This window comes from Phoca vitulina, unplaced genomic scaffold, assembly GCF_004348235.1.
Source record: "Phoca vitulina isolate PV1807 unplaced genomic scaffold, GSC_HSeal_1.0 scaffold9, whole genome shotgun sequence".
Lineage (NCBI taxonomy): Eukaryota > Metazoa > Chordata > Mammalia > Carnivora > Phocidae > Phoca > Phoca vitulina.
Genome location: NW_022589712.1, coordinates 15,447,473 through 15,474,829, shown reverse-complemented (window position 1 = coordinate 15,474,829; position 27,357 = coordinate 15,447,473). Strand labels below are relative to the sequence as shown.

The window sequence follows — 27,357 nt, the reverse complement described above, 5'->3', positions numbered from 1 at the left end:
GTAGAGCTAAACATCCTAGCTAGCACAAGCCATGTTATGCCTTCATACTTTCCTTTAACCATATTTTCTGGAGCCAAAGACAATTGGGCTACTGTGGAGTTAAATGCTGTCAATTATTGTGTTCCTCAAACCCTTTCCAGCTCCTGTAATGAATACTGGAGGTATTGTAACTGTATGTGAACTTGAACGAAGATCAGGGGAAGGTCAAAATAGAGCCTTCTTGAATGGAATTGCAAATTCTTCCTCTGGCAAATAAGAGTAAAGAGAAATGTCACCCATTTGTTGCTTTTTATGGTCATGAAGAAGGAAAAATCCTCAGAGCTTATGATTCCTTTGCTATGAGTTGATCAGCTGGCTTATTTGGGCTTTGGATGAGAAGTTGAGAAAGATACTGATTTATTTTTTTCTTGAGTCTGATGAAAGCAAATCAAAGCAAATAACTGTATTTGGGGTTGTAACTAAGCTAAATTTTAAAGAAAGTTGCTTCTTTTAAAACCTAAAAGTCAATGTAGACTTGTTTTAGGCCATAATAAGCAGGAGCAATTTAATCAAGGCATAAGGCACTGATTCTTGCTTCTTAATGTTTGATATTACTGTGTTTATTTTTATTTTTATTTATTTATTTAGAGCGAGAGAATACATGAGGGGGCGGGGCAGAGGGAGAGGGCAAGAGGATCCCAAGCAGGCTCCACACCCAGCATGGAGCCTAATGTGGGGCTTGATCTCATGACCCTGAGATCATGACCTGAGCCTCATGACCCTGAGATCATGACATGACCTGAGCCGAAGTCAAGAGGGAGAGCTTAACCGACTGAGCCACCCAGGCATGCCCTACTGTGTCTGTTATTTTAAGTTCGTGTATACATAGTGTATTGATTGAATATGCCCCTTTCCTGACCCTTTTCTTTAGTGTAACTTTTGTGCTTATTCTCCCACTAAGCCTTAACAATGTGGGTGGAAGAAATGGGCCTGGACGTGACAGTTTAGTGCGCTCTCCCCACATCAGAGGTCTCCTGACACACTTGTGCACGGTGTTTCTGTGTTGACTTCAAGGTTGAAACCTGTATAGAGAATGAAGTAAAGCTATGCATAAACCGTAAGGGTCAAGTACATACAGAAATCTAAAAAAGTTCCTCCTCTCAATGACTGTCAACTCTCGAATGTTGGTTGTTTTTGAGTATCCATTAGGCACCAGGCGGTTTTTGGGGGCACTTCTACATACTTTTCTTGTTTTACCAATAGCTCATAGCTTCAGTGTGGTAAATGGTATCATCCCTATTTAAAAAATGAGCCTGCAAAGTGAAAATTTAACTAGGAAGTGGAGCTTTTGGTTCACTAGCTCTTGAGTTCAGCACTAGAGGTCCCCCTGTGGTGTGCTCAGCTCCCAGTTTTGGGGCTGGTGGGTAGGGACCACTGCAACGTGAAGTGGGTCTTGGCTATCATGCCAAAGAGATGTCCTTATTATTTTTTGATATCTCTTATTATTAACTTTTGGGATACCAGACAGCTCCTACGATACCAAAGCCCTCTGTTTTTCTAGGTATTTTAGAATATATGCCTATATCTGTAAATGGCAAACGATTCATTTTTATTAGCCAACCTCTTCTTTCTTTTTTTTTTTTTTTAAAGATTTTATTTATTTGACAGAGAGAGAGACAGCGAGAGCAGGAACACAAACAGGGGGAGTGGGAGAGGGAGAAGCAGACTTCCTGGCGAGCAGGGAGCCCGATGTGGGGCTTGATCCCAGGACCCCGGGATCATGACCTGAGCTGAAGGCAGACGCTTAACGACTGAGCCACCCAGGCGCCCCGCCAACCTCTTATTTCTACTGACCTCACTCTTCCTACCCCATCACGGCCTGGAAATAGCTGATGCCAGGCTGTATGAGCAATTTGGGTTTGGAGGCAAGTCATACAAACCTTAAATAAGAATCGATACCACTTATTTTTCTTTTTAATTTGGGTGTACCTGAATGCCAGGCCCATGTAATCACCCTCTTTTCCCTTCCTGTTTTGCTCTGCCCTCCTGACATCCCAGTTCATCATCCATCCTACTGTACCCCGTTGAACTCCATTCCATGTTAAGCACATTTCTTCCCTTAGGACCATCCCCCAGCTGACTTGCCCTCTGTGATCAAGGCGTTGTCTTTAGGAGTTTGTCTTCTCCCAGGGTTTTAACACTAAATTATGTCCCAGTTTCAGTTTCACGTACACATCTGTGTATTATTAGACAAATTGACCTTAAGAGTAGCATTCCTGCTGTCCCTTTTGCCCGCCTCTTCCCATAAAGGGGGAGTCTCTTGGTATCTTCACTGTCTTGGAGAATGGTATCCCTGGCTTACTCTTGTTCTTCCTGTCATTTATCCATGTCCTGGCTGCTGTGAAGTTCTTTTGGTTCTATTTCTGCTTCCTCGGATCTTTTCTTTATTCCCCAGTTTTAATTATCCTATGCAATATATGCAGCATTCATGTAAACTAGTCTTCCTACTGATCTGCAGCTCCCACCGCTCAGGTTAGTGAGTGGGTAGGAATAACCACTGTGTTCTGCAAAGGCAAACAAAGTGGAAATAAGGTTGATGGAAAATCATTCCTAAAAGTTGAAAAAAATCCGCTAGTCGTCCTGCCTGTAGCCGTTTTTCTCTATATACAATTGCTTTATAGATGGAGACGGTTATAAAGTGGACATACCCTGGACCCCTGTAATTGGAAAGGCCCTCTGCTTGCAGGTGTATAAAGCCCTCCAGACTTTTCTTTGCTTCCAGCCACACACCTATGATTCCCTCATTCTTCATTCCCAAGTTGTGTCTTGAGCATTGAGAGAGAAGACAAAAACCAGTGGTTTATTAAATGTTTTCTTTTGATCTTCTATACATTTTTCTTCCTTTCAGTCCATGAATGTGGTAATAAGGGGAAGTTCTCTTCATTGCATATTGAATTTTAAGCACTTGCCTGTGTAGTACGGTAGCATGTCTACATGACTGAAGTTAATTTTCCACCACCTTGGGCATCCTAAATGCAGACTATGGAATCTTGATCACATTTGTATGGAAACACAATTGTAGTTTGGGCTATAAATTTATTTCATTATTGGGCTGGCGTTTATTTTGGAAATTCTGTTTGAAGCAGAAATAGGGCCAGTTGACTTAAAGGTTCAAACATTTGATTTATTGGTATTTTAATTTTCAACAAATCGTGTCTGGTATGAATTAATGAAAGTTTAGAAAGTCTTTGTTTTCCTTCTCCCCACCTCCAGTAAGAAAATCCCTTAAAGCCTCTATGATTTTTATTACAAACAGTAGGCTTAGGATGGGAGGGACCTTAGTGAAGCCATTGTGTATCAGGTCTGTTTCACAGGTGGGTACTGTCTCATAGGGCATGCTCAGTCCCTCTTTCTAAAGCTGAAGAGACATTCCACAATGAATGCCTGCCAAGTCTAAGGTTTTGACAAGTTTTCTGGGTCTCGGTTTCCTTATACGTCAGAGTTGAAGCCCATTTTCTTTGCCTGCAAACCAAAGACAGTTTACTACCCAAAGTTCTCAGCCTTTAGATTTATTTCTTATATGAAAAAAGTGTTGATTTGACTTCCAAAGTGCTTTCTTCTCTTAAACTTAAAAATTCTCTTGACTCAACGCTGATTCTCTGAGAGTCTGGTAATCTAAAGGCTGAAGTACCACTTCCTAAACTAGTAGCTTCGGACTTTTTCTAACTCAGAACTCGTATGGCTAGAGCCTTGCGAACTGGTCTTTGAGGCATCCATTCAAAAAGATACTAAATTCCTTCTGTTGGTATATTTTCAGCCATTGCTACTCCCCAGGCTCTCCTGAGATCTGGTGTTCACTGGCTTGGCTTCCATTACATCTGTGTGCTGTTGAATTCTCAAACTGTCCATCTCCATCTGGGACACCTCTGTTCCATTGTCTTTTGTCTCTTCAGGCTGAGCCCACCCACCTCAAATCTCTACCTACTATTCTCTTCCCTGTTGATGGCAGTTTTCAGGTTGGGGTAGGTGGAGAAGAGACTTCTGTGAGGAAAGCTAGTGGGATGTAGAAGGGATGGAATGAAAGAGAGGAAAGGGAGGGAGAACATCCTTACACCAAGACAGAAAGCAGGAGCAGGACGTAGTCCTTTTGAATCACGGGCTGACAGGTCCTCCTTGAGGACCAGAGGCAAAGCCTGTTAGCTCGGAAATGTTGTATGTTTCAAGCAGTTTATTAGCTTTGCTTGGTAAGAGAATAGGATCTGTATTTAATGCAAAATCATAGATGGTCGTTCATTTGTCAGTAAATTCTATATCAAGATAGTATATACAAGTGCATGTTAAAGATATATTTTTATTTTTTATTTTTTCATTTTTTAAGATTTTATTTATTTGACAGAGAGAGAGACAGCAAGAGAGGGAACACAAGCAGGGGGAGTGGGAGAGGGAGAAGCAGGCTTCCCGCTGAGCAGGGAGCCCGACACGGGGCTCAATCCCAGGACCCTGGGATCATGACCTGAGCTGAAGGCAGCTGCTTAATGACTGAGCCACCCAGGCGCCCCTAAAGGTATATTTTTAGATACTATAAATGTGTATGTAATATTTCTGGTTAAAAAATGAATTTAGCGGGGGTGTCTGGCTGGCTCAGTCAGTTAAGCAGCAATCTCTTGATTTCGGCTCAGGTCATGATCTGGGGGTCATTAGATCAGGCTCCTTGCTCAGCGGAGAATCTGCTTGGGATTCTCTGTCTCCCTCTCCCTCTGTCTCCCCTCCCCCCCAAACACGTGTTCTCTCTTTCTCTCTCTCAAATACATCTTTCAAAAAAAATGAATTTAGCTTAAAAAATCTCATTTACAGAAAATGACATACTGAAGCTTAAATCTGGGAAATAGAATTTGTCTAAAACTTAGGTTTTAGGGACAAAATTTGTAGATGTAAATTAAAGGATTCTTCTTGCAAAAGCTTTAATTAAGATAAAAATTCACACAACATGCAGCTCACCCATTTAAAGTATGCAGTTCAGTGGCTTTCAGTAATTAAAAAAATCTTAATTGAAAAATTATCATTGAACAACTGGAGGCAGGTGATACTTGTTAACTGATCTGCTATAGGTGCTCGTGTCTGCTTAAATCTTTTCCTTCACTGAAATCCAGCTGGCCCCTTCTAAATTTTTTGAAAAATTAAAATTCTAAGAAGGGAACTCCTATTGCTATTTGAGCTTTAGTCTCTGTAGGGGTTTCCATTAAATCACTTAGCTAGATTAACTTCCACCCAGTAGATTTAAAATACAACAGAAGAAAATGAACTTGAAAAATATAGCTGAAGAAAATAAACTTGAATCTATTAAGGAGAAAGGATAATACTGCTTATTAAAAATCAAACAGGGGGCGCCTGAGTGGCTCAGTCGTTGGGTGTCTGCCTTCGGCTCGGGTCATGATCCCGGGGTCCTGGGATCGAGCCCCACATTGGGCTCCCTGCTTGGCAGGAAGCCTGCTTCTCCCTCTCCCACTCCCCCTGCTTGTGTTCCTGCTCTCGCTGTGTCTCTCTCTGTCAAATAAATAAAAATCTAATAAAAAATAAAAAAATAATAAAAATCAAACAGTGCATGCAAAGGTATATAAAAACCAAATCTTTTTCCTTACCCTTCCATCCCCTCATCATTCTCCCTCATCAGAAAGAACTACAGTTAACAGTGGTTATAATATCCTCTTGGGCTAGAATGGATTACTTAGCAGATATGAAAAAAAAATTAGTGATCACTAGGAGTCAGGTTGGGTTCACTGAAAATAAACCCAATAACCAAATTTATTTAATTTTTTGTTTTGTTCTTCCTTCCTTTCTTGGTCTTTTGTTGTTGTTCAGGTTCCTGTACTATAGAATTTTTGAGAATGAACCGATAGTGTTTCTGGATTTCCCAGAATTTGACAAAATTGAATGATACAGCAACTCTCCTTAAATGTAGGCTGGTCAAACGTACAGTTGAATGAACATAATGGACGGGTCATCCTAGTAAGAGCTGCCGGCTACAGAACTCTCCTCGGCCTTGCCAGAGTTAGTTTATCAACTTGCATAAGAGGTGAAGGCAGATGTCTCGTTGACAAATGATGAAAAAGCTGAATACAAAGCTGATGCTGTATTAATTCTGTAAGTGTCGGCATGGTGACAGTGTTGGGCTGAAGAGGAAGGCCAGTACAGCTGTCTGTACCGGAACAGACGGACGGGAAGCACACAGGACAGAGGGAGGTACTGGGTCTGCGTAGGGACGGGGAAAGAGAAGTGCGTCTGATAGAACAGAAGAAAAACACCCTGAAATGCATTGGTTCTTGTGCATTCGAAAAATCAAATTATAAGGCAATTTGGCGATGCATTGGATCGTATGAAGTGTTCACATCCTTTGTTCCAGCGCTTCAAATTCTGGAAATTCTACAAATAAATAATATAAGCAAGGAAAACTGCCATGTGATGTTTATTACAGTATCACTGCCTTGTTTCAGATACTGAAAGATCAGCGAGGTGAATTGTGTGTGATGCGTATACCAGATCCTTGTCAGTCAAGGACACGTGAGCGGAGTGTGTAGCGTCCCGGGCAAATGTATGGTTTCAGAATGGGGGAGATTTGCAGAGCTGCGCTCCATAACAGCGATTCTCTCTCTCTCCAGTCTATGTATGTGGCTAAAAGTTCTTGAAAATGAAGAAGTGTTGGAATTACAGTGTTTTATTTTTTATTATTTTTTTAAGATTTTATTTATTTATTTGACAGAGAGAGACACAGCGAGAGAGGGAACACAAGCAGGGGGAGTGGGAGAGGGAGAAGCAGGCTTCCCGCTGAGCGGGGAGCCCGACGCGGGACTCGATCCCAGGACCCTGAGATCATGACCTGAGCTGAAGGCAGACGCTTAACGACTGTGCCACCCAGGCGCCCCAGAATTACAGTGTTTTAGATAATTTCTTTAGTGTTTTTCCTTTTTAAGATTGTTGAGAACCTAGCAGATCAACACGGGAGGGAATTGAGGATGAAAGGATCTAAATGATAAGCAGGAGGGAAGTAAAAAGCTGGGGGTTTTCATCAAGTTTATGTTGACAATAGTATAAAGTGAGGGAGGGTGGCTAATACACAGCAATTCAAATATACCCTTATGCTGTATTCATAAATGCTACACTGTGGTTTGCACTGGTCCATGTGTCCTATTGTCCTTAGGACAGAGCCACATTTGAATACCAGATATTGCTGCATTAAAGTCAGAAATGTAGTTTTCAGGTCCTTGAGAAACAGTTGCCACATGAGAGTCCATAAAATGCCAAACTCTGGTGACAGAATGTGGAGTTTGAGGAGGGTTATTTGGAAGAGGGTGGTCTTCAAAGGGTCAGCCCATTTCCTATGCAAATTTTACAAGGTCAGTTATAGATTTAAAGAACTAAGGACAAGATTTTACGTCTATAGCCGGTGTATACGATTTTTGATCTCTGTTAATATGGCCTGTTAAATTTCTAGAATGCGGGTGTAGAAAGACACCGTAGTTATTCTCAGAGGTTGGGAAAGTATCACTGTTAATTAGGGAGGCTTTCATAGGGAAAAGTGATCACAGGAACTTCGAGTGTGAAAGGTTCCATGGAAGGTGTAGGATGCGGTTTCTTTTTAGTGGCAGCTGAGATAATTCAAAGGCAAGGTCTTCAGGCTACCAGTTTTTTCCTTTGTCAACAGGGAACATCCTTTCTTCAGGCCCTTTGAACCCTTCTCTTTAGGGTTGCTGGTGGGAAGAGCCCAGTGATCCTTAAGCCCTCCCTAGTTCTGAATCCTGCACACACTCATTGGTTGTCACTTTCTTGCTTGACAGATGCCATTTCCCCAAGACCCCATTTTGTCTTTTCAGTTCCTACTAAGCTAACTTCACGGACTCAGACCCTCATGGGACTGAGCAAGTGATCATTATTAAAACAATGGTATATATTCTCAAATATGAGTTTTTAAAACAAGTAAAACTTTGGCAGCTGTGTATATCAAACTAAGTTTAGTGTGGATCTGTAAATAGCAATCCTCTTGCTTACAGGGGAATGCCTGATATCTAACCAAATTACCTGTATTATATATGGAAACTTTCCGTTCTGTGCAATGCTTCAGTTTTGGAATAGAGTTGTGTTTATCATTTACAGGATATTTGATCAACTTTCAAACCCTTGTTTTAATATTCAAGAAAGAAAATTAAAACTTGGGTCATATCTAGGTTGAGTAGAATATGAATTACCATGTCACGAATGTTGGAAGGAAGTTGTTCCCAATACTGGGTGTGGGAAACATTTAATGTCAGATGACTGAATTTCATGGTCAAGATGAAAGATGTTCAGTCTTAGGTGAAATCTTTGTACAAGATTTCTGTAGGCATTTGAATATAGACACTACTATGGCTTTTCTAGGTTTAGCCGTTTGGGAGATAGCTATAGCCTCTCAGTAGGGTGAATGGTAAGCCCCAGGTGTCGCCTGAATCTTGAAAAATTTTTTTTTATATCCTTCCTAAATTTTAATCTGGTGCTGAATTTCTTTCAATAGCACTTTTGACTTTTTATCTTATTCCCTCTTCCCCTCCAAATTTAGTGGAAAAGAAGCTTATGTCTATCATCAGAACTTGCCAAGACATCTGGAGGAGGCTTTCATAATTAAAGAATGTATTTGCTTTCCTTCAGGAATCAACACCACTCAAATCTGACTGTCATGACATTTTACTCTTGCTCAAGAAACATTGTAGATCTTGTTTGTGATTAATCAGAAATGAATACCCTGGAGCAGATAAATTTATCCCGGAAAATATCTATGGGTAACTTTAGAGGTATTTACTAGTCTCAATTGCTGAAAGAGTATTAATTGTTCCTGTTTTTGTTTTTTTTTTAAGATTTTATTTCTTTATTCCAGGGGCGCCTGGGTGGCTCAGTCGGTTAAGCGGCTGCCTTCGGCTCAGGTCGTGATCCCGGAGTCCCGGGATCGAGCCCCACGTCAGCCTGCGTCTCCCTCTGCTACTCACCTTGCTCACTCTCTCTCTCTCTCACTCGCTTTCTCACACTCTCTCAAATAAATAAAATCTTTACAAAAAGATTTTATTTATTTATCCCAAAGAGAGAGATTGAGAGAGAGAGCAAGAGCATCTACTTGTTGGCTATTATGAATAATACTGGAATGAACATTAGTGTCCAAGTTTTTGTGTGGATACGTCTTTTCTCTGGGAGTAGAATTGCAGGGTTATGTGTTAACTCTTTGTGTAACTCTCTGAGGCACTAACACACTGTTTTCCAAAGCCGCTGTGCCATTTTCCTTTCCCACCAGCCATGTAAGAGGGTTCTGTTTTGTTTTTAGGGAACTAAATTTCCAGTATTCTAATTCACTCATGCAAAGCTAAAAATTAAAGATGCCTTCTGAATGAATGTGTGTACAAACACCATGATGAATCCACGTGAACCTTGTGTGTAGTGCACCCCTGGCTTCTGAAAAATGGTCCTTACAGCCCTGACTGTTAAGCTCTTATCTATGAAGAAGTTCTCTGTGTAGATGGGGGAGTTGCTTAAATAATAAAATATTTTCATGGTGGGAAGCGGGTAATGGTGTGAGAATTTCTGTTGGTTAAATATGTTTCTCACCAAATATACAGAAGCAATTTAAGATTGACCAGAATGAACATTTTGCCAGATCTGTTTTCCTTCTCTGTATCCTTTTGTTGTTGAACTCTTAGACATCAGAATGCTTCACTTGGAAAGAGGTTAGCACTGACTTGTAAGAATAAATTCCTCATTCTTTTTTTTATTATTATTTATTTATTTATTTATTTTTTTAAGATTTTATTTATTTGCGAGAGAGAGAATGAGAGACAGAGAGCATGAGAGGGAGGAGGGTCAGAGGGAGAAGCAGACTCTCTGCTGAGCAGGGAGCCCGATGTGGGACTCGATCCCGGGACTCCAGGATCATGACCTGAGCCGAAGGCAGTCGCTTAACCAACTGAGCCACCCCGGCGCCCTAAATTCCTCATTCTTGACCACAGTACCGTTATCACACTTGAGAGATTTAACACTAATGTAATGATATCATCTAACATAGAGTCCATATTCAGACTTCACCTGTTATTCTTTAAATGGGTTTTATACTGCATTTGAAAAACTGGATCCAGGGTCTCCTCAAGGTTGTCAAATTTCATTCAGTTATGTTTCTTTCTTTCTTTCTTTCTTTTTAAGATTTTATTTATTTGCCAGAGAGAGAGAAAGCACAAGCAGGGGGAGCGGCATGCAGAGGGAGAAGCAGGCTCCCTGCTGAGCAGGGGAGCCCCATGCGGGACTTGATCCCAGGACCCTGAGATCATGACCTGAGCTGAAGGCAGATGCTTAACCGACTGAGCCGCCCAGGCATCCTGGAAATTTTTTTTGGTCAGAAATGTTCTTTTTTTTTCCTAAAAGAAGTTGTGAGTTAGAAGTTCTGTACCTGACCAGGTAAGGGTCTTTAATCATTGTAAAATATGGAAACTAGAAATTGTAAAAAGATTAAAAAGTAGCAGGAAAAAAAAAGTAGAGGTTCAAACTTAACACAGCCATTATCTCTTTTGTATGTACTTAGAGAATGAAAGATCATTTCACACTTTTATAATGTTTAGCTTCAAACACATTAAAAAACAAACTCTGCTTCATAGCAACATGGTATAAAAATGGAGGTAATATTTCTAAGCCAGTTCTCACAGACCTGTTTGACCCATATGCTGATTGTGTTATACTAACCACCATTTTGTGTTCACAACAAGGATAAGTGGAGGTAGGTCTTTTTTCTAGCTCTTCACCTGCTGCGTCTGGAAGACATTTGGAAGGCCAGAGATTTTGCAAATGAGAGGATCCAGAGCTGGACAGTGCCCCTCATGTTTGAGGTTTCCAGTGTTTGAGCCCTCAGAGCATGTCCAGGGGCTCCTGGGTGGCTCAGCTGGTTAATCCGTTAATCGGTTAATCATCTCTGCCTTCGGCTCAGGTCATAATCAGGGTCCTGGGATTGAGCCCCGCGACAGGCTCCCTGCTCAGTGGGGAGTCTGTTTCTCTCTTTCCCTCTGCTCCTCCCCCTGGCTTGTGCCCTCTCTCTCTCTCTCAAATAAAATCTTAAAAAAAAAGAATGCATGTCCATTTTACATCAAGAAAAGGGAACAAAACTGTTGAATAGATTTTGGAAAAAGGAACCTACCCTCCAAGAAGGTGTTATTAAAAAAACAGCTTGACTGGGATCTTTCCTTAAAAATTCACTCATAGGAGATATCACATTGCTAAAGTTCACATTTTGCTGTAGAAGTCCTTTGAATGAATCATTAACAGGTTTTTTTTTTATCAGAATACTTTACACATTTTATATTGATTTAGTAATTTGAACATTAAAATTTTTTTATACTATCCCTGGAAGAAGTAAGATTTTATAGAATTATTTTCCTGCCATCTGTCTCAACAGGACCACCTACATACCCTTTTTTTACCTGCCAAGTTGTACATTTATATTTTCTACTCTAGTGTGGGATTGCAGAAAGGCTGTTTTAAACCATTAGGATACCTCACTGACTTGGAAAACTCTTAATTATCTAGACATCTAGACTGCTTTTGTTTAATTGGTTAACATTCATCTTTGCAGGAAGAAAATAGCTAGTAAATAATAAAAATTAGATTGAACATAATTATTAATAGATGATACCACTGACCATGAACAAACTGATCAGACGAAATTTTGTGTATAAACAGAATTATGGTAGTGTTGAGCCTAAACAGACCGTGAAATACAATTGGCAGAGTTAAACAATACATTTTGTATTTTATTCCCTTCCAGGTTCCCCGAGACCTTTTAAATCTTGAACAAAATGTAAATGTAGCAAAGCTAAAACCGTAAAAGCTGATTTTCATGGCTTGGTGTTCTGGTGGGAGTCATTTTTGCCAAGGCTCGTTAGGAGAGCCAGGAAAGAGGTGAAAACGTACACATCTTCCTGCAAGGGTTTGCTTCATGTTTGCAAGTGATTAAGACATTTTTATAGGTGCCAATACATTCGATTGCGTCTTTCTGTTTTAGCTCAGGGCTTTAGTGGAATGGAGAAGGATGGCTAATGACACCGAGTTAGCTTTGTCAGCAGTCCTGGCGGGGGAAGGGATACGGTTCACACCCACTCTGCAGTCAGTGCAGCGCATTTCCCCGTGGACGGAGCCTCCCCGAGCCTCACACAAAGGGAAGCCAGCGGGACTGGGAGTGGCTGGAGGAGCACACAATACACCTGCAGAGCCAGGATTTGGAGCAACTTATTACTTATTTATCATTTATTTTTACCTTTTTCCCCCTAGGAAGTCACTGATTGTGTTTTATCACAGTCACATGCCTTTAGGAAAGAGAGAATGCATTGATTTCTCTGTCCCTTTTTATTGATGTATCTGTTTAAAAGGAGAGTACGAGGAAACCTATGCTTTAAAAGACTATCCTTTATGGATTGATGTGGAAGGATTGGCTTTTTCTTAGTACTTTTGAGGTGGAATTCTTCGGGTGTTCATGTCCACAGGCACATACACAGTTGAAGCCATTTAAAACAGATCTTGTTCACGGTCATTTAGTTAACAAGAAAACCTAAAAACAAGTACAACAACTTAGAAAATCTTGAAGATACAGAAGAAAATGAATCCGTCCTTTCCTAGGGGTAATTACTTCTGCAGCTGTTTAAAGGTGGGTTCTGTGCTCTGGGGCTCCAGATTTCCATCAGAGCAGATGGAGATGTTGAACAAATGTCTGGACATGGTTATTAACCGATGGGGCTGCGATAAATGTTTGACAGTTATAAATGTCATGGAGACTGGAATGCTTTACTAAGCAATATGTGTGCTCTTAATTTCAAAAAAAAAAAAGCCTGGATTTTATCTTTTTGGGGTGGAATATTCCTATGGTAACCACACCCATAGAGATAAAACTCACTTTCTGGATCTTCCCTTTAAGAGTTTTTAAAATGCAGAATGGATGGAACAAGGTCTCTGGCATATTGTCTCTAAAGGTCTAGATGTTACCAAGGGAGAACTTTATAGAACTGAGATAATATGCAACAATACCTGTTCAATGCCTTTAACTCAAAATTTGATACTTAGATAATAGTCGCTCAATAGATACTTATTAAATGAATTTCACACTTAGTTCTTAAAATGAGAAGGCTTAAAACTGCAAATAGACTATTCCTCCTATTGAACCATTTTCTTTGGTTTACTATATTTTAGCAGGGCTATAAATCCTCATCTTTTTTAGCTTTTCCCTTCTGTTCTTTTTGAACAAACATAAAAGACATTTTAAATGCTAATAAGAATATACATAGGAACAGATTTTAGGAGTAATGTGTGGATTTTGTAAGAATTTATTCTCCAACTGTATTGGTTTGCCAGATAGTGGTGCGTCTCCTAATATTAAAAAAAGCTTTCATCACTGAGCTACATGACATGGTAAGCCTTTTCTCTTCAGATCTTTAGGGAATAGCTAATAGCTGTGCAAGTGTGTGTGTGCATGCGTGTATGCATTTAGTAGGGAAGAAACGTTTCTTGTACTACTGTGGAAGGGGGATGATAGAAGTTCACCTTCCCATTTACATTTTATTTAAAATCTACAATAATGAAAATGTATCATGTCCAATAATTGAAAATGTCATAAATTAACCTCATACTAATTTCTACGTTGAAGATAATCATTGGGTCTATGATGTATGACTGTGGATAGACTCACAAGGAAGGAGAATCCAGGTGCTGTTTATCGTTATTAAAGATGCACCATCAATCCGGTTGGATTTTGCTTTTGGAAGGGTCCATTCTTTGAATAGAGATGTGCTGGAGATCTCGTTCTCTCTGCAATATTACTGATGCTGGAGTCATGAGATGATAATGTCTAGTTCATGACTTAGCTTAGGACAATGAGTTTAGGAGTGTTTTTCTATCAAAACCTCATGCTTCTTTTCTAAAACCCTCCAGTAAGTTTTTAAATATAGTGGATTTGAAAAGAACAACAGACCTTGAGTGTCGTTACAGTCTGTACTACTTCAACGGCCTAGAGTGCCCACACCCAGAACCCTATTCCAACTCTTGGGAAGATTCTTGTTATTCTAATGTCTTAAAAGATTGTGTTCCCTGGGTGGCTCAGTTGGTTAAGCGTCTGACTCTTGGTTTCAGCTCAAGTCATGCTCTCGTAGGTCGTGGGATTGAGCCCCATGTGAGGCTCTGCGCGCTGGGCCAGGAGTTTGAAGATTCTCTCCCTCTGCCCCTCACTACACACTCTGTCACTCCCTCTCTAAAGTGAGTAAAATAAATCTTAAAAAGATTGTATTCCCTAGTATTATCTTATTAACATGTTTTCTTTTTTCTTTTCTTTCTTTTTCTTTCTTTCTTTCTTTCTTTCTTTCTTTCTTTCTTTCTTTCTTTCTCTCCTTTCTTTCTCTTTCTTTCTTTCTCTTTCTTTCTCTCTCTCTCTCTCTCTCTTTCTCTCTCTCTCTCTTTCTTTCTTTCTTTCTTTCAAGTAGAGGTAGAGAAGGAGACGGGAACAGTGGCCTGGAAGCTGGGATTTTTTTTTTAGGGTGATTTGTATTCTGAACAAGGTCTGTGACCTTTGACTAGTTACATTCCTTCAGATCTTGGTTCTCAGTAGTGTAGTGGAGGAACTATTCTAGATCTTGAAGAGGAACCCTTCACGCTCTGATGTCCCATAATTTTACTGTCTTCTTTTTAAAAAATATTATAATATTAGATACTTTATGAAATATTCAGAACATCCCCCTCCCAATTTTGCCATATGAATTTTAAATTTATATATATTTATGTCAATGCATGTTATATAATTTATTGAATTTATAAGCAAAGGAATTTTTATTGGGTTACAGTTAGCTTAACACACTCCTATTTTGCTTTCATTTATAGAATTCCTTATGTTTTCATGTCATTTACATATATGACAGTTGACTAAGCCATTCTTTTTAGTTGCCAGTGAACACACTGACAGCCTATTTCCATTCTGTAGGGAGTGGCTTTGTTTCTGGGCCCTCCTCCTGTGTATTTCTATAAGGTGAGCTTCCAGGCTTCATGACAGAATAGGGAAGAGCTTGTGCTTTGTAGTCAAGACAGGAATTTGAATCCCCAGTACATAAGTGGCTTAACTTGTAAGTCTTCGAATTGGCTAGAAGGCTGTTAAGGGCATGCTTTTATACGTTATGCTAATTTCGATGCCCCTGGGAACGGGTAAGTGTTGAGATTTCACTGCCACATCACTGATACTGTAGAGTTTACTTGGACAGGCGAAGGATGGTATCTTAAGTTTGCTCTTTGCGTTCCTTGAGTTTATTAGAGCCGATGATGTATTTCTGTTTGTTGATTTATTGGTTTAATTTCACGTTATGAATGGCATTTATTGCCCACTTTATCTATTAAGGTCTTATTGCTTAAAAACTCATGGTTTCTATTTTTGCGTTTGCAGGCAGTCCCTCAGCTGTCTGCATTTTCCAGTTTTTTTTTTTTTTCTTGCCGACAGTGTGTTCGCTTGGGTTTCCGGGCAAAGGTCCCAGTCCCGACTTAAACCTGTCGTGTCCTGATGATAACACAGAATCTTGGGTTTGGGTGGGTAAAGCATTCTACATGAGGTTGGGACCCAGTTTCTTGTGGCTGCTTTCTTTTGTCCACACACGCTGTTTATTCAACAAACACGTAGGGCTTAGTCTGTTGCAGGGCTTGTTTCAGACACTTCACAAATACCAACTTGTGTAATCCTCTCAACAACCTCATGGGGGAAACTGAGGCACACTCTGAACGCTGAGGTGGCTTGCCTCAGGTCACACAGCTTCAGTAAGCGGAGCCCTGGGTTGACATCTTGGAGATCAGGCTTCAGAGATGCCCGGGTTTACCTCCCTGGGGTTAGTCTGACGGAGCAGGCTGTGTTTTTCCCTTTAGGGCATGGACTGGTCATAACCCGGATTTGGCTCTCCTATAAGCTCACCCCTAACATTTGCAGGGCCCAGGGCAAGAATATAAATGAGGATCCGCATACCACATGTCAAAATATTATAAATCTATTAAGCTAATAAGCTGTTAGATGAGATGTTGTATTTCCTTTCCTGACAATTAAACCTTCATAATGACCAAGAAGGCCAAATCTGAGCCTTAGACCTTCTAGGCCAGAAGGTGGTGATGCAGGCAGCATCCGCTTCCAGCCTGTCTTCTCACTCCTGGCTGACCCTACACCTTGAGGGGCCTCCAGCACATGCATGTGATTGTCCAGCTTTGTGCCTGCCCGCCCCCCCCCCAACCTCCATCATAACAAATGCCCGTTGGCTGGCTTCTAGGCCCTGGGGACACAGTGAGCTTGGGTCCCGGGGCAGGTGAGACATTGATTTCAGGTAGATTTCTCCTCTTGGTTCCTGTAGGGAGGAGAGGGCCTGCGGAGGGCCAGAATGAGACTCTCTAAAGGAGGCTTTCTTTGGCCTGAGTCTAATGGTGTTATCGCTCATAGGGATTCTTTGAAGCAATTGCCTTTCCCCTCTTGCGTGTAGACTTGATCCAATCGGTGCTGTCTTCCTCCACTTTATGTTATTACTCTCGACGTTCGGGCTAGTCAAACGTGAATTCAGTAATTTACTTAAGTGTGTATTATGGGTAAGGTGCTGGCTCCCCAACCTCATGAGTTGATAGAGTTTTCTTATTGGCTTAGCCGTCGCTAGCTTCCCACAGCATAGCCGCATTCATGTTGCATAAAAGTGCAGAGGTGACTGGCAAAATTGAGGATTTCTTCCTGATTAGCCCAAGACTGAGCCTTTAGGAAGGAGAGTAATGGGAGCAAATGGAAAGTGGAGGCTCTTCTAAAAGGAGGGCTTCGTCTGCTGCTACAGATGGTGAGGAGTTAGGGTTTAGGAAGTAAGGGAGACACATGGCAGATGGAAAACTCGAGAAGGAAACCAGGGGGTCAGCTCTCAGGACGCTGCAGGCTGCAGTAAATCAGACGTGCAGTGTTAATGCCTGAGCTAGAGCGGAAACCAGTGGATGCAGACAGCACTGAAAACATGAAAAATGGTGGGACTTGATGGTGCATCAGTGTGGGGATGAACAAGGGGCAGAAAAGCCCAAGATGATCCCCAAGTGTCTAGGTTCTTGCACGTAGGATGTTCTTCCTTTCCTGGGAGGGAGTAGTATCAAGAAAAGATGGCCCAATTGTTGGGGCCAAATGGAAGGAAAGGGCAAGAAAAGCAGTGATTTGTTCTTTGTAATGTTAATAGCTGAAATTAACTGGATGCTTACTATGTGTCAGGTGCTTTCTTAAGCATTTAACATATACAAACATGTAAAGCTTCTTTCTATCAATGGCCAAAACAGGCATCGAGAGATTAAGGAACCCCACAGAACTGGGGAGGTGGGAGAGAATGAGAATAAAGACAAAGCCCAGGTTTAGAAACCACGAACAGGATGAGTTTTTTCTGAACTCAAACTCTTACTTACAATCAAGCCTCCAATTCGGCAGTCCATTTTCCAGTGTCAGGTCCTGTGGGCTTCACTCAAATCTATGACAGATTAGGTATTGCCGTTCCCAGGGTCTCCTCCCTGTTTCCAGTCTCCCTGCCTCCATTCTTGGCTTCTTTCATTTCATTGTCCACTTTGCAGCCAGACTGATGGTTTGGGCGGTTTTTAAGTTTGCTTATGTCAACTGACATCCAGTAAAGCATGACAAATCTCAAGTGTATAGCTTTGACAGATTCTTAGAAAATGAACATGTGTTGGGGCACCTGGGTGGCTCAGTCGTTAAGCGTCTGCCTTCGGCTCAGGTCATGATCCCAGGGTCCTGGGATCCAGCCCCACATCGGGCTCCCTGCTCAATGGGAAGCCTGCTTCTCTCTCTCCCACTCCCCCTGCTTGTCTCTCTCTGTCAAATAAATAAATAAAATCTTTAAAACAAAAAAAGAGAAGAAAATGAATGTGTGTAAAGAGCTCCCAGGTCAGTTTGTAGAACATTCCCAGCGCCCTAGAAACCTCCCTTGTGGCTTCTTCCAGTGATTACTCTTTGCTCTAGAAGAATTCTATCCCCTTCAAAATTCATATGTTGAAGCCCTAACCTCCAATGTGACTGTATTTGAAGATAGGCCCTATAAGGAGGTAATCAAGGTCAAATGCAGTCATAGAGTGGGACCTGATTGAGCAGATTTGTATCCTTATAAGAAGAGACACCAGAGAGTGCTCCTACTCATTGCGTGTGTGTGTCTTTCTCTTTCTCTCCTTCCTTTGCCATGTGAATGCACAGTAAGGAGGTGGCCATTTACAAGCTAAGAAGCAGGCTCTCATCAGAAATCAAATTGACTTGCACCTTGATATTGGACTCCCCAGCCTCCAGACCTGTGAGAAATTTCTGTTGGTTCAAGCACCCAGGCTGTGGTATTTTGTTATAGCAGCTCAAGCTGACTAATACAGAGACTTTGGAAACTGAACTTAGAAGGTCAGTAAGGACAGCAGAATGCAAGAAAGCTGTATGAGTGTGTAGTGGTCTAGGTTTCCAGATTCCATGAACTTACTTTAAGAATAGTGGGAAGAATGGGAGCCTGGGTGGCTCAGTCAGTTAAGTGTCTGACCCTTGATTTTGGCTCAGGCCATGGTCTCAGGGTCGTGGGATCGAGCCCCATGTGGGGCTCCACACTCAACGTGGAGTCTGCTTAAGATTCTCTGCCTCTCCCTCTGCCCCATTCCCCCCCACGTGCTCTCTCTCTCTCAAATTTTTTTAAAGAGTCTTTAAAAAAATAGTGTGAAGAATGTCATTTATGAAGCAACAGAGTGGGGAGTGTATTGGGGTCAAGTAAGACTAATTCTAATTCCATCATACAAACTTAACCATTAAAGCAGAATGTTGTCCCCATCTCCCCATAGGCAGTCACTGGGGACAGTTTTATAAGACATTCGCTAATTTGTTTTTCAGCCATTATTATATGATTGGATACCAAGTAATATTTTCCTGTCTCGGCAGTAATTCACTTTATTGAGTTTGCCACTGAACTATTTTTTCCTTGCCAGAAGGTAATCGTACGTATTAGAACTGCATTTCATTTTCTGTGTATCTTTTTCAAACTACTGATTACCAGAGAGCTTCTAATCCTCAATGGAGAGTTTATGGAAAAGAGGAAAAGGATGCTTGGGGCACCTGGGTGGCTCAGTCATTAAGCGTCTGCCTTCGGCTGAGGTCGTGATCCCAGGGTCCTGCTTCTCCCGCTCCCCCTGCTTGTGTTCCCTCTCTCGCTGTGTCTGTCTCTGTCAAATAAATAAATAAAATCTTTAAAAAAAAAAAAAAGAGGGAAAGGATGCTTTTTTAGAAGAATAAAACACACACTTGAGACAAATGAATATTAAAACAATGGAAGTTCTTTTTTTTTTGCAGTAACTAGTCTGGTAATCTACTCTGGTTTAGAAAAATCTGTTTTATACCAAAACGGGGGGGGGGGTAGATTAAAGTTAGATAAAATTGGAAAATAACACCTTTCAAAGGACCCTAAACTCTTTGTGCTTAGACAAGACATTTGAACTAGAGAATGTGTGTAATGATGGAAAGAAGGCATTTACAATAACCTAAGCTCTATCTTGCATAGATGCCTCTGTTACTTTGGAGAAAATGAAGTTTGAAATCTACTTTTCATCCTCATAATACTTTTCTTTTTTTTATAATGTTTTTTTTTTGTTTGTTTGTTTGTTTTATTCATGAGGGTCAGAGAGAGAGAGACATCCTCATAATACTTTTCAGTGTTGTGATACCTTTGGAATGATGTCGTTTTAATGTAGTTCTTTCGGGGTGCCTGGGTGGCTCACTTGGTTAAATGTCTGACTCTTGGTTTTGGCTCAGGTCATGATCTCAGGGCCCTGATTTTGAGCCCCGCACCGGGCTCCATGTTCAGTGTGAGTCAGAGATTCTCTGCCTCACCCCCTCCATCTGCCCCTCCCCCTGCTAGTGTGCGCACTCTCTCAAATAAATAAAATCAAATATATTTATTTGAGAGAGTGCGCACACAAGCAGGGGGAGCAGCAGAGGGAGAGGAAGAAGCAGGCTCCCTGCTGAGCAGTGAACCCGCCATGGGGCTCGATCCCAGGACCCTGGGATCATGACCTGAGCCAAAGGCAGATGCTTAACGACTGAGCCACCCAGGCACCCCTCAAATAAATAAAATCTTACAGTTCTTTCACTCTGGTGTATATCGCAAAAATAAAATTATGTTTTATTATCTTTAAAAAATATTTTCCTCTGGAAATCATTTACTTTGCTTATGAGGTTTTTGACATGTGGGTAAGGAATTGGCCATCTCTTTCTTTTTTTTTTATATTTAAAAGATTTTATTTATTTATTTAAGAGAGAGAGAGAGTGAGAGAGCACAAGCAAGGGGAGCTGCAGAAGCAGAGGGAGAAGCAGGAAATCTGCTGAGCAGGGAGCCCGACGCAGGTCTCGATCCCAAGATCCCGGGATCATGAACTGAGCCAAAAGCAGACACTTAATTGAGCCACCCAGGTGCCCTGGACATCTCTGTTTAGATGCTAGTTATTTATTGAAGCATTTGTGGACAAAACAAGCTAGTCTACTCTGTCTGTCCAGGTGTCAAAGCCGATCATTTGCTTGTCCTGACTGAGATTAGAAGGTTAGAGCTCAGAGTTCTGGGTTTATACTTAATAGAATAAAACAAACAAGAACCAGAGCTGTCAATGTGGACCTGACCAAGATCCCCTAGTTGTTGGCCTGGTGGAGCCAGCTGAGATGGGTGCAAATTTATTAAAGAATCACGAGCACGCTGTGTAAACTGACTTTTCAAACAATAGGTGCTAACATTAATTAAGTGCTATTGTAAAGTTGGTAGTTAGAATTCACGATTGCCAAGATCTGAAATATTTAATTCATATCTTTGTTGGATTTGGGATAATTCTGTCTTGTGTCTCACTGCCCCCCACCCTAATCACACCCATTCAGAGGTAACAACGTCTGCATTTGACAGAGTGACTTCCTCCCAAATGAATGCTTCGGCCTCCTAAATCAGGAAGACTCCTTGCGTGTGTTTATGTGGGGGATGAGCACTGCTCTGTGTCCCCCTGTAAAGCTAAAAATCAAGGTATTAAGAGCATTACTACATGTTCTCCATGATCGCTGGCAGCTCTAAAAGCTATTTTGACAGGTTTAACTTATGATTTATAAATTAGGTTAATGGATTCCCTTTTTACTGGAAAATGCACTTGTATATGATCACTTATATTCAAGTAATAATTAACTACCAGCGATGAGTGCAGATGAAGAGATGCAAGCTAATACTCTCCACCCCCTGCTGAGGAGATGGTGATACAGATTTGTCTCTCTGCAAATTCACTGCTTAGCCAGACTGAGTGTAATTAGGTAATGCGTTTTAGAGTGCTTGCTTATATATTAGTGAATATTCTGACCACTCTGTATGTATCAGAAGCAGAAGTATGAGGGAATAAATTGGGTAGCAAAATCAAGCAAGCAAGCAAGCAAACAACAGAAACGTGTAGTTGGTGTGCTTTTCATAGGGCTTTGCCAGTGATAAAGCTTTTCACGATGTCTACTTTTTAGAAACACCTTCCAGTAGAGTTAGGTAGATCCTGAGAAGAAAGTCGGTGTATGTGCAGTGTAACTTATTTAAGAACTTTGAGAAATTTTTAAAAACCAGGAAAATAAGCAGGAGGGGTGCCTGGGTGGCTCATGATCTCAGGGTCGTGAGATCGAGCCCTGCATGGGGCTCTGCGCACAGCAGGGAGTCTGCTTGAGATTCTCTCTCTCTCCCTTTCTCTCTCCTTCTGCTCCTCCCCCCCACTTACACACACATTCTCTATTTTTCTCTCTCTAAAATAAATCTTCATAGGAAAGAAAAGATTGCAGAGCTGCCATATTTCTATCTAGGTGTTGTCTTTGTTAGAATGTCTTTATTAATGCAGTCTAAGCCAGTTGATTTACCTAGAGAAAAGAAGCATGATGGCTCTTGAGTATAGATACTGTGGGGGCTTGATTTTGTAATGGGAGGGCAGAGGGGCATCCCAGATGTCGCTTCCTTCTCCAGGTTTTATTAATAGGCTTGTCTCAGCTCATGCAGAACAAAGACCGAGAGATGCCTAACTTGCAGAGACGTGTGTTGTGTCACCTGGATTGTGACTCTATTCCTTGGATAACAACGATGACTAGTATGTTTAGGGCTTGAGGCAGTTTTGTTTTTGTTTTAATATCTTTTCCTTCGTCCAGAAGGCAGGGCTTGGGAAGAGGCATCTGAACAAGATTACTTGGATGCTTACTGTTGACAGAAGAAACACATCAACCAATATAAACCTGTGCTTAGAATAGTCACTATTTCTTTATGGAAAAAAAAAATATTTTAGTGTCTTTGCATGCTTATGGGACCTAGAATCATGGTGTTCCTTCTCCGTGAGTCCCGGTAGCTTGATCAAGGCCATTTGGGTGACAGGATTACCGGGCAGTGTCTGGGAGGCCGAGATGCTGTCTGTGCTGAGCCCCCGGTAAGGGGGCTGGGTGACTGATCCTTCCAGCATACCACGGCTGCGCCAGCTGGACACCGTGATGAGCCAAGTGTCGGGCTGGCTGGCCGGCCGGACGTGAAAAGCAGTGCCTGCTGTCCTCTCTTCTCTTGCACCCGCCCCCCCCACCTCACCTCTACCCCGCCTCCACTCTTAAATCCATAGCAGAGGAAAAGTTCAAGCCAAGCTGATTGATCCCTGGCGCTAAGGCAGTGAGGCCGCCTCACTGTCTTTATGAAATGCCACTTTCCCTTTCCGCTTCCCTCCCCACCTTCATCAGTTTCTTGTTTTTACCTCTTCCCCCTCCCCCCCCCCCCCCCCCCCCGTAAACTTACCTGCAGGGAAACCGAGTCCCTGTGCCTGTAAACTTACGTCCCACAAACTCACCTGCATTCTGATGTGTTTTCCCTTTGAGGGCTGTTTTCCAGTTGCGGCAAATGACCGAAGCCAGTGTCCCTGTTCACCAGCGGTCAGTCTGCTGTGGTCAGTGTCCTGACGCTGGGACCGTGGTTGCCCTTGGGAATCACCTGAGCAGCTTTGGAAACTTCGAATACCTGGGTACCATTCCCCCAGATGCTGATTTCATCGGGATGGGGTGTCATCCCCACTTTGTAGGCTCAGGATGAGAAATGTGCTCAGATGTCTCACGGCTGATAAAGGAGGCTTGCTGGGATGCCCATGCCCTTCCATTTACTGCATTACGCCATCCTGCTGGGTGCTAGAGCATTTTCACCAGTTAAGGGAGTGGTCTTGCCATCACCTGCCTTTTCTGAATCTGTGGGCCGCGGCTGTCTTTGTTTGACTGCGAGCAGACTTTCCTGTTAAACACCGGCTGTGCTCAGGCCCGGCGGGACTGCGTTCACATCACTTGTATTTTGGTCCGCAGCCAGCCGGCTGAACTCCGGGGAGTACCGAGCAAAGCCCACACGTCAGAGAAACCCATTTCAGTTTATCATTTTAATTCTGCTATTAACCATCCCCCAACCCTAAATGGATTCTCCAAAATGGCGTCTTCAAGTCCATTATCAGAGCTAGATGTTTAATAACTTTATGAAAAAATCCATGCCACGGTGTATAGGAAACTTTCTTTAGCTTTTTTTTTTTTTTCCATTGAAGGAGGCATTTCTGGACAGCCCTCGGATGGCTTAACATAGTGCTCCCCGGCCCGCTCGCGTGCTTCCTTGCTGAGGGGCTTTGCCTTCCAGCCTAAAAGCTCCGGGCCAGAGAGGCTCTGGCAGTGGGACCCCCTGCCTGGCAGGCTTCAGAAAGCAGCGGATGTGGGGCAGACGTTTAATCAATTGAAAAGCAGTTGAAAATTCAGCCTGGGAGGCCATAGATGCGCTCTGTGGCAAACACAGCCCGGCGCGCTCTGGAATAGCAGTGTGTTGCTTTTCTAGTCTCTGTCAGGATCTTTTTCGGGGATTGCATGCTAAAAATAATTTGGAGTTGAACATTGTGGGATAGCGGTTGTCGGTTCTTTGGTAAATCACATTATCTTAGATGGGCCATCTTTAGAAATTAAGTTCATTCGACAGGCAATTTTGTGTGTTCATTTTCTTTCAGTCAAAGGGAGCACAGACTTAGAACTGAAGTGGCAACAGTGATCAATAAATTCGCTCCACCTGGATTTTAGTCATCGGTTATTTTAAACAATGTAGTTCAAAGGCTACTAGTACAGCCACTAGATTTGCATACTGATAATGTATGTTATTTAACTTTGACCTCAGTTATGCTTCTAATTAAGTATTACTTAGGTTGGGCAAAGCTTGCAGTAAACTTACTCTCACTTCCATACACTGGGGTGGAACCTGCAAGAGGTGGGAATTTGTGCTGCCTTGAGCTGCTTAGAACAAGCAATTGAACAATTTCATCAGGATGGGAGAAGAGCTTCTTGTAAGACCCCCTCGTGTGTCTCCCACTTTTCCATCTCTGCCTTCCCTCCTACGTATATATAGGTGATGGGCTGCTACCACTAGACACTCACTCAATCCCAGATGTGTATATTATTTTGGATATTGGAGTTGATTGTGCAAAATTTGGTGCTGCAAATTTTTCATAACTTACTCCCTCTCTGAAGTTACTGAAGCTCATGTCATAGGGATACATCTTTGATTAGAAATAATATTAGCACCTAAAGGTGTTTTGAAGCTTAAAATCTAAACTTTACTGGAGATAATGCTGGTTTTCTCCTTTGTCAAAACTGTTGATCTGTCAGGCTAAGAAACGAGTTAGCCTTTTTTTTTTTTTTTTTTAAGATTTTATTTATTTATTTGACAGACAGCGAGAGAGGGAACACAAGCAGAGGGAGTGGGAGAGGGAGAAGCAGGCTTCCCGCCGGGCAGGGAGTCCGATGCGGGGCTGGATCCCAGGACCCTGGGACCATGACCTGAGCCGAAGGCAGAGGCTTAACGACTGAGCCACCCAGGCGCCCAGCTAGTTAGCCTTTCTAAGGCATGCAGTGGATTTCAGAATTTTTTTGGATTATTGAATTCCTAAGCAAGGATGTGATAGAATATTTTGCTACCTAAGAACAGATCCCCTTGAGAGGATCTTAACCACAGTAATGACTTGAATGTGACATGGTGTATAGGATGAAGTGGGAATTGGGATCTTGACTTCTGCATCTACCACAAACCAAACGAGTATGAACTCTGGTACAGGGACTCAAAAGGAACAAGGCATGAAAATAGTCAGAAATGTTTCAGAACACTTTGTTTTAAAGATTTTATTTATTTTTTGACAGACAGCGAGAGAGGGAACACAAGCAGGGGGAGTGGGAGAGGGAAAAGCAGGCTTCCCACCAAGCAGGGAGCCCGACGTGGGGCTCCATCCCAGGACCCTGGGATCATGACCTGAGCCGAAGGCAGACGCTTAACCGACTGAGCCACCCAGGCGCCCCCAATCTTGTGCTTTTAAGCTACTCATGTTCATTGTTCTCTTCATAGTAATACTTTGATTATTTTGCCTTTGGGATCTGCAGGGGCCTATGTCGTCCATATGGCAAGCATTTGATTTACCTTGTATATCTTGCAGGTGCAACAACTCAGAGGGGGGAAAATAACCTGTCTTAGACATTCATAATATGTGTCATTACACTAGAAAATAATGCTTTAGGGAACCATATCCTGAGGTGTCTAACTTGGCCAGATCTGGAGAGTCCACAGTCAAATAAGTAACCAATAGATGTGAAGTACCTACTACAGTTAAACATGCAAGTTCAGCATTGCTTGGAAGCTTAACAAGAAAGTAATTAACCTGAAAGTGGTTAATTCACAACTTTGAATTGTTGGGTTGCTTAGTTTGTTTCCCCAAGTGGACACACCGGTTCAACCATGGTTCACTTGAGTATCTGTATCAGGAAGGTTGTATCAGTGATCCGACGTAAGTAGGATCATTTTTTCTTGGTTAAAGGGAAGTCGGGGTGGGGGGCTGGTGGGGAAGAACACAGTTAAAGTTGAACCCTTAAGAGTTCTGTTCTGATTCTACGAGGCTGAGTTGTGGTTCTTAGCCAGGGGTGTTAGGACCACCACCTAGATGAGGCACATTTTGGGGTGGAGAACACCTGGAATGCCTCATGTCCTGCATTTCCAGCGTGTAGTTTGCACACAGGAGGATGCTGGTGGTGTCTAGGATTCACATGTTTCTTTTTGTTGTTTTATGGAGCATCTCTGTCCTCAGTACGATACAGACCTAAATGTGGCGGGAGCTCCAAACATTGCCAGGTAGGCCTTTCATGTACTGGGATTCTGGTAGACCCTCTTCACACAGTGAATTGCTGTAGTTGGTAGGTGGTACTTTTTATTTCCCTCATCTCAAGCAGAGATCTTATAAATTCCCTTTGTCTGAAATCAGCATGGTGGATCTCCCACCTCACCAGATTTAGAGCTCTGTTTTCTTTCACATACTTTCCCAGAGAACTGAAGATCTTTAATATTTTTTAAAACAACTGTAACTTTTTAAAGTACGGGAATATCTGGCTGAAAAAACATATTGCATTTACCCTGGTGTCTTTAGTTACAAGGGCTGTTAATAGATGGGACTCAAGGGTTCAGTGGGCAAGTCCGTTTTAGAAAATGCTACAGTGGGGGCACTTGGCTGGCTTAGTCGGTAGAGCATGTGACTCTTGATCTAAGGGTTGTGAGTTCGAGCCCCACACTGGGTGTAGAGATTACTTAAAAATAAAATCTTAAAATGTTAAAATGATTTCCCCCTTAGAGATTCAGAGCGCACACTGAGGACTGCACTAGATCAGAGTTTTTCCCAGATGATTTGAGCCCAGAATACTACTGAGGTAATGCCTGGCACACTGCTATTGATAGACCTAGAGTATTAATATTCTTGGATACCAGTTTGAAAAATGCTGATCATCGAGATTTAAAGGCCTAGTTTGTACTTAACATTACGAATAGAGTTCACCTGCAGTGGCCAAGGCCTTGGGATTTACATAAAAATATGAGATCTATTATTTTCTATTTTTAACTTCTTGATTACTAGCATTCAGTTGAATTAAATTAATTTTGCATGCTAAAAGCATTAACTAGTGATTTTCATGGGTCTCTCTTCACTTTCATTCTTTCTCTTTTTTTTTTTTTTAAGATTTTATTTATTGGGGCACCTGGGGGGCTCAGTCGTTAAGCGAACAAAAGGTGGGGCACCTGGGTGTCAAATATTTGACAGAGAGAGAGACAGCGAGAGCAGGAATGACAAGCGGGGGGAGTGGGAGAGGGAGAAGCAGGCTTCCCACCGAGCAAGGAGCCCGATGCGGGGCTCGATCCCAGGACCCCGGGATCATGACCTGAGCCGAAGGCAGAGCTTAACGACTGAGCCACCCAGGTGCCCCAACTTTCATTC

General features: G+C 42.1%; 1 protein-coding gene across 3 annotated transcripts in view; it reads left to right on the top strand.

Annotated features, from left to right (window-relative positions):
• AKAP12 (A-kinase anchoring protein 12) overlaps positions 1–27,357 on the top strand; it is a 93,301-nt gene that overhangs the window by 14,403 nt on the left and 51,541 nt on the right. The window contains exon 1 of one of the 3 annotated variants that reach the window (XM_032407656.1): positions 12,324–12,673. The exons of the other annotated variants lie outside the window; for them this stretch is intronic. Coding sequence (XP_032263547.1) covers positions 12,626–12,673 — 48 coding nt within the window. The 5' untranslated portion in view covers positions 12,324–12,625. Of the gene's footprint in view, positions 1–12,323; positions 12,674–27,357 lie in introns of those variants that run through there. 3 annotated transcript variants of the gene reach the window in all.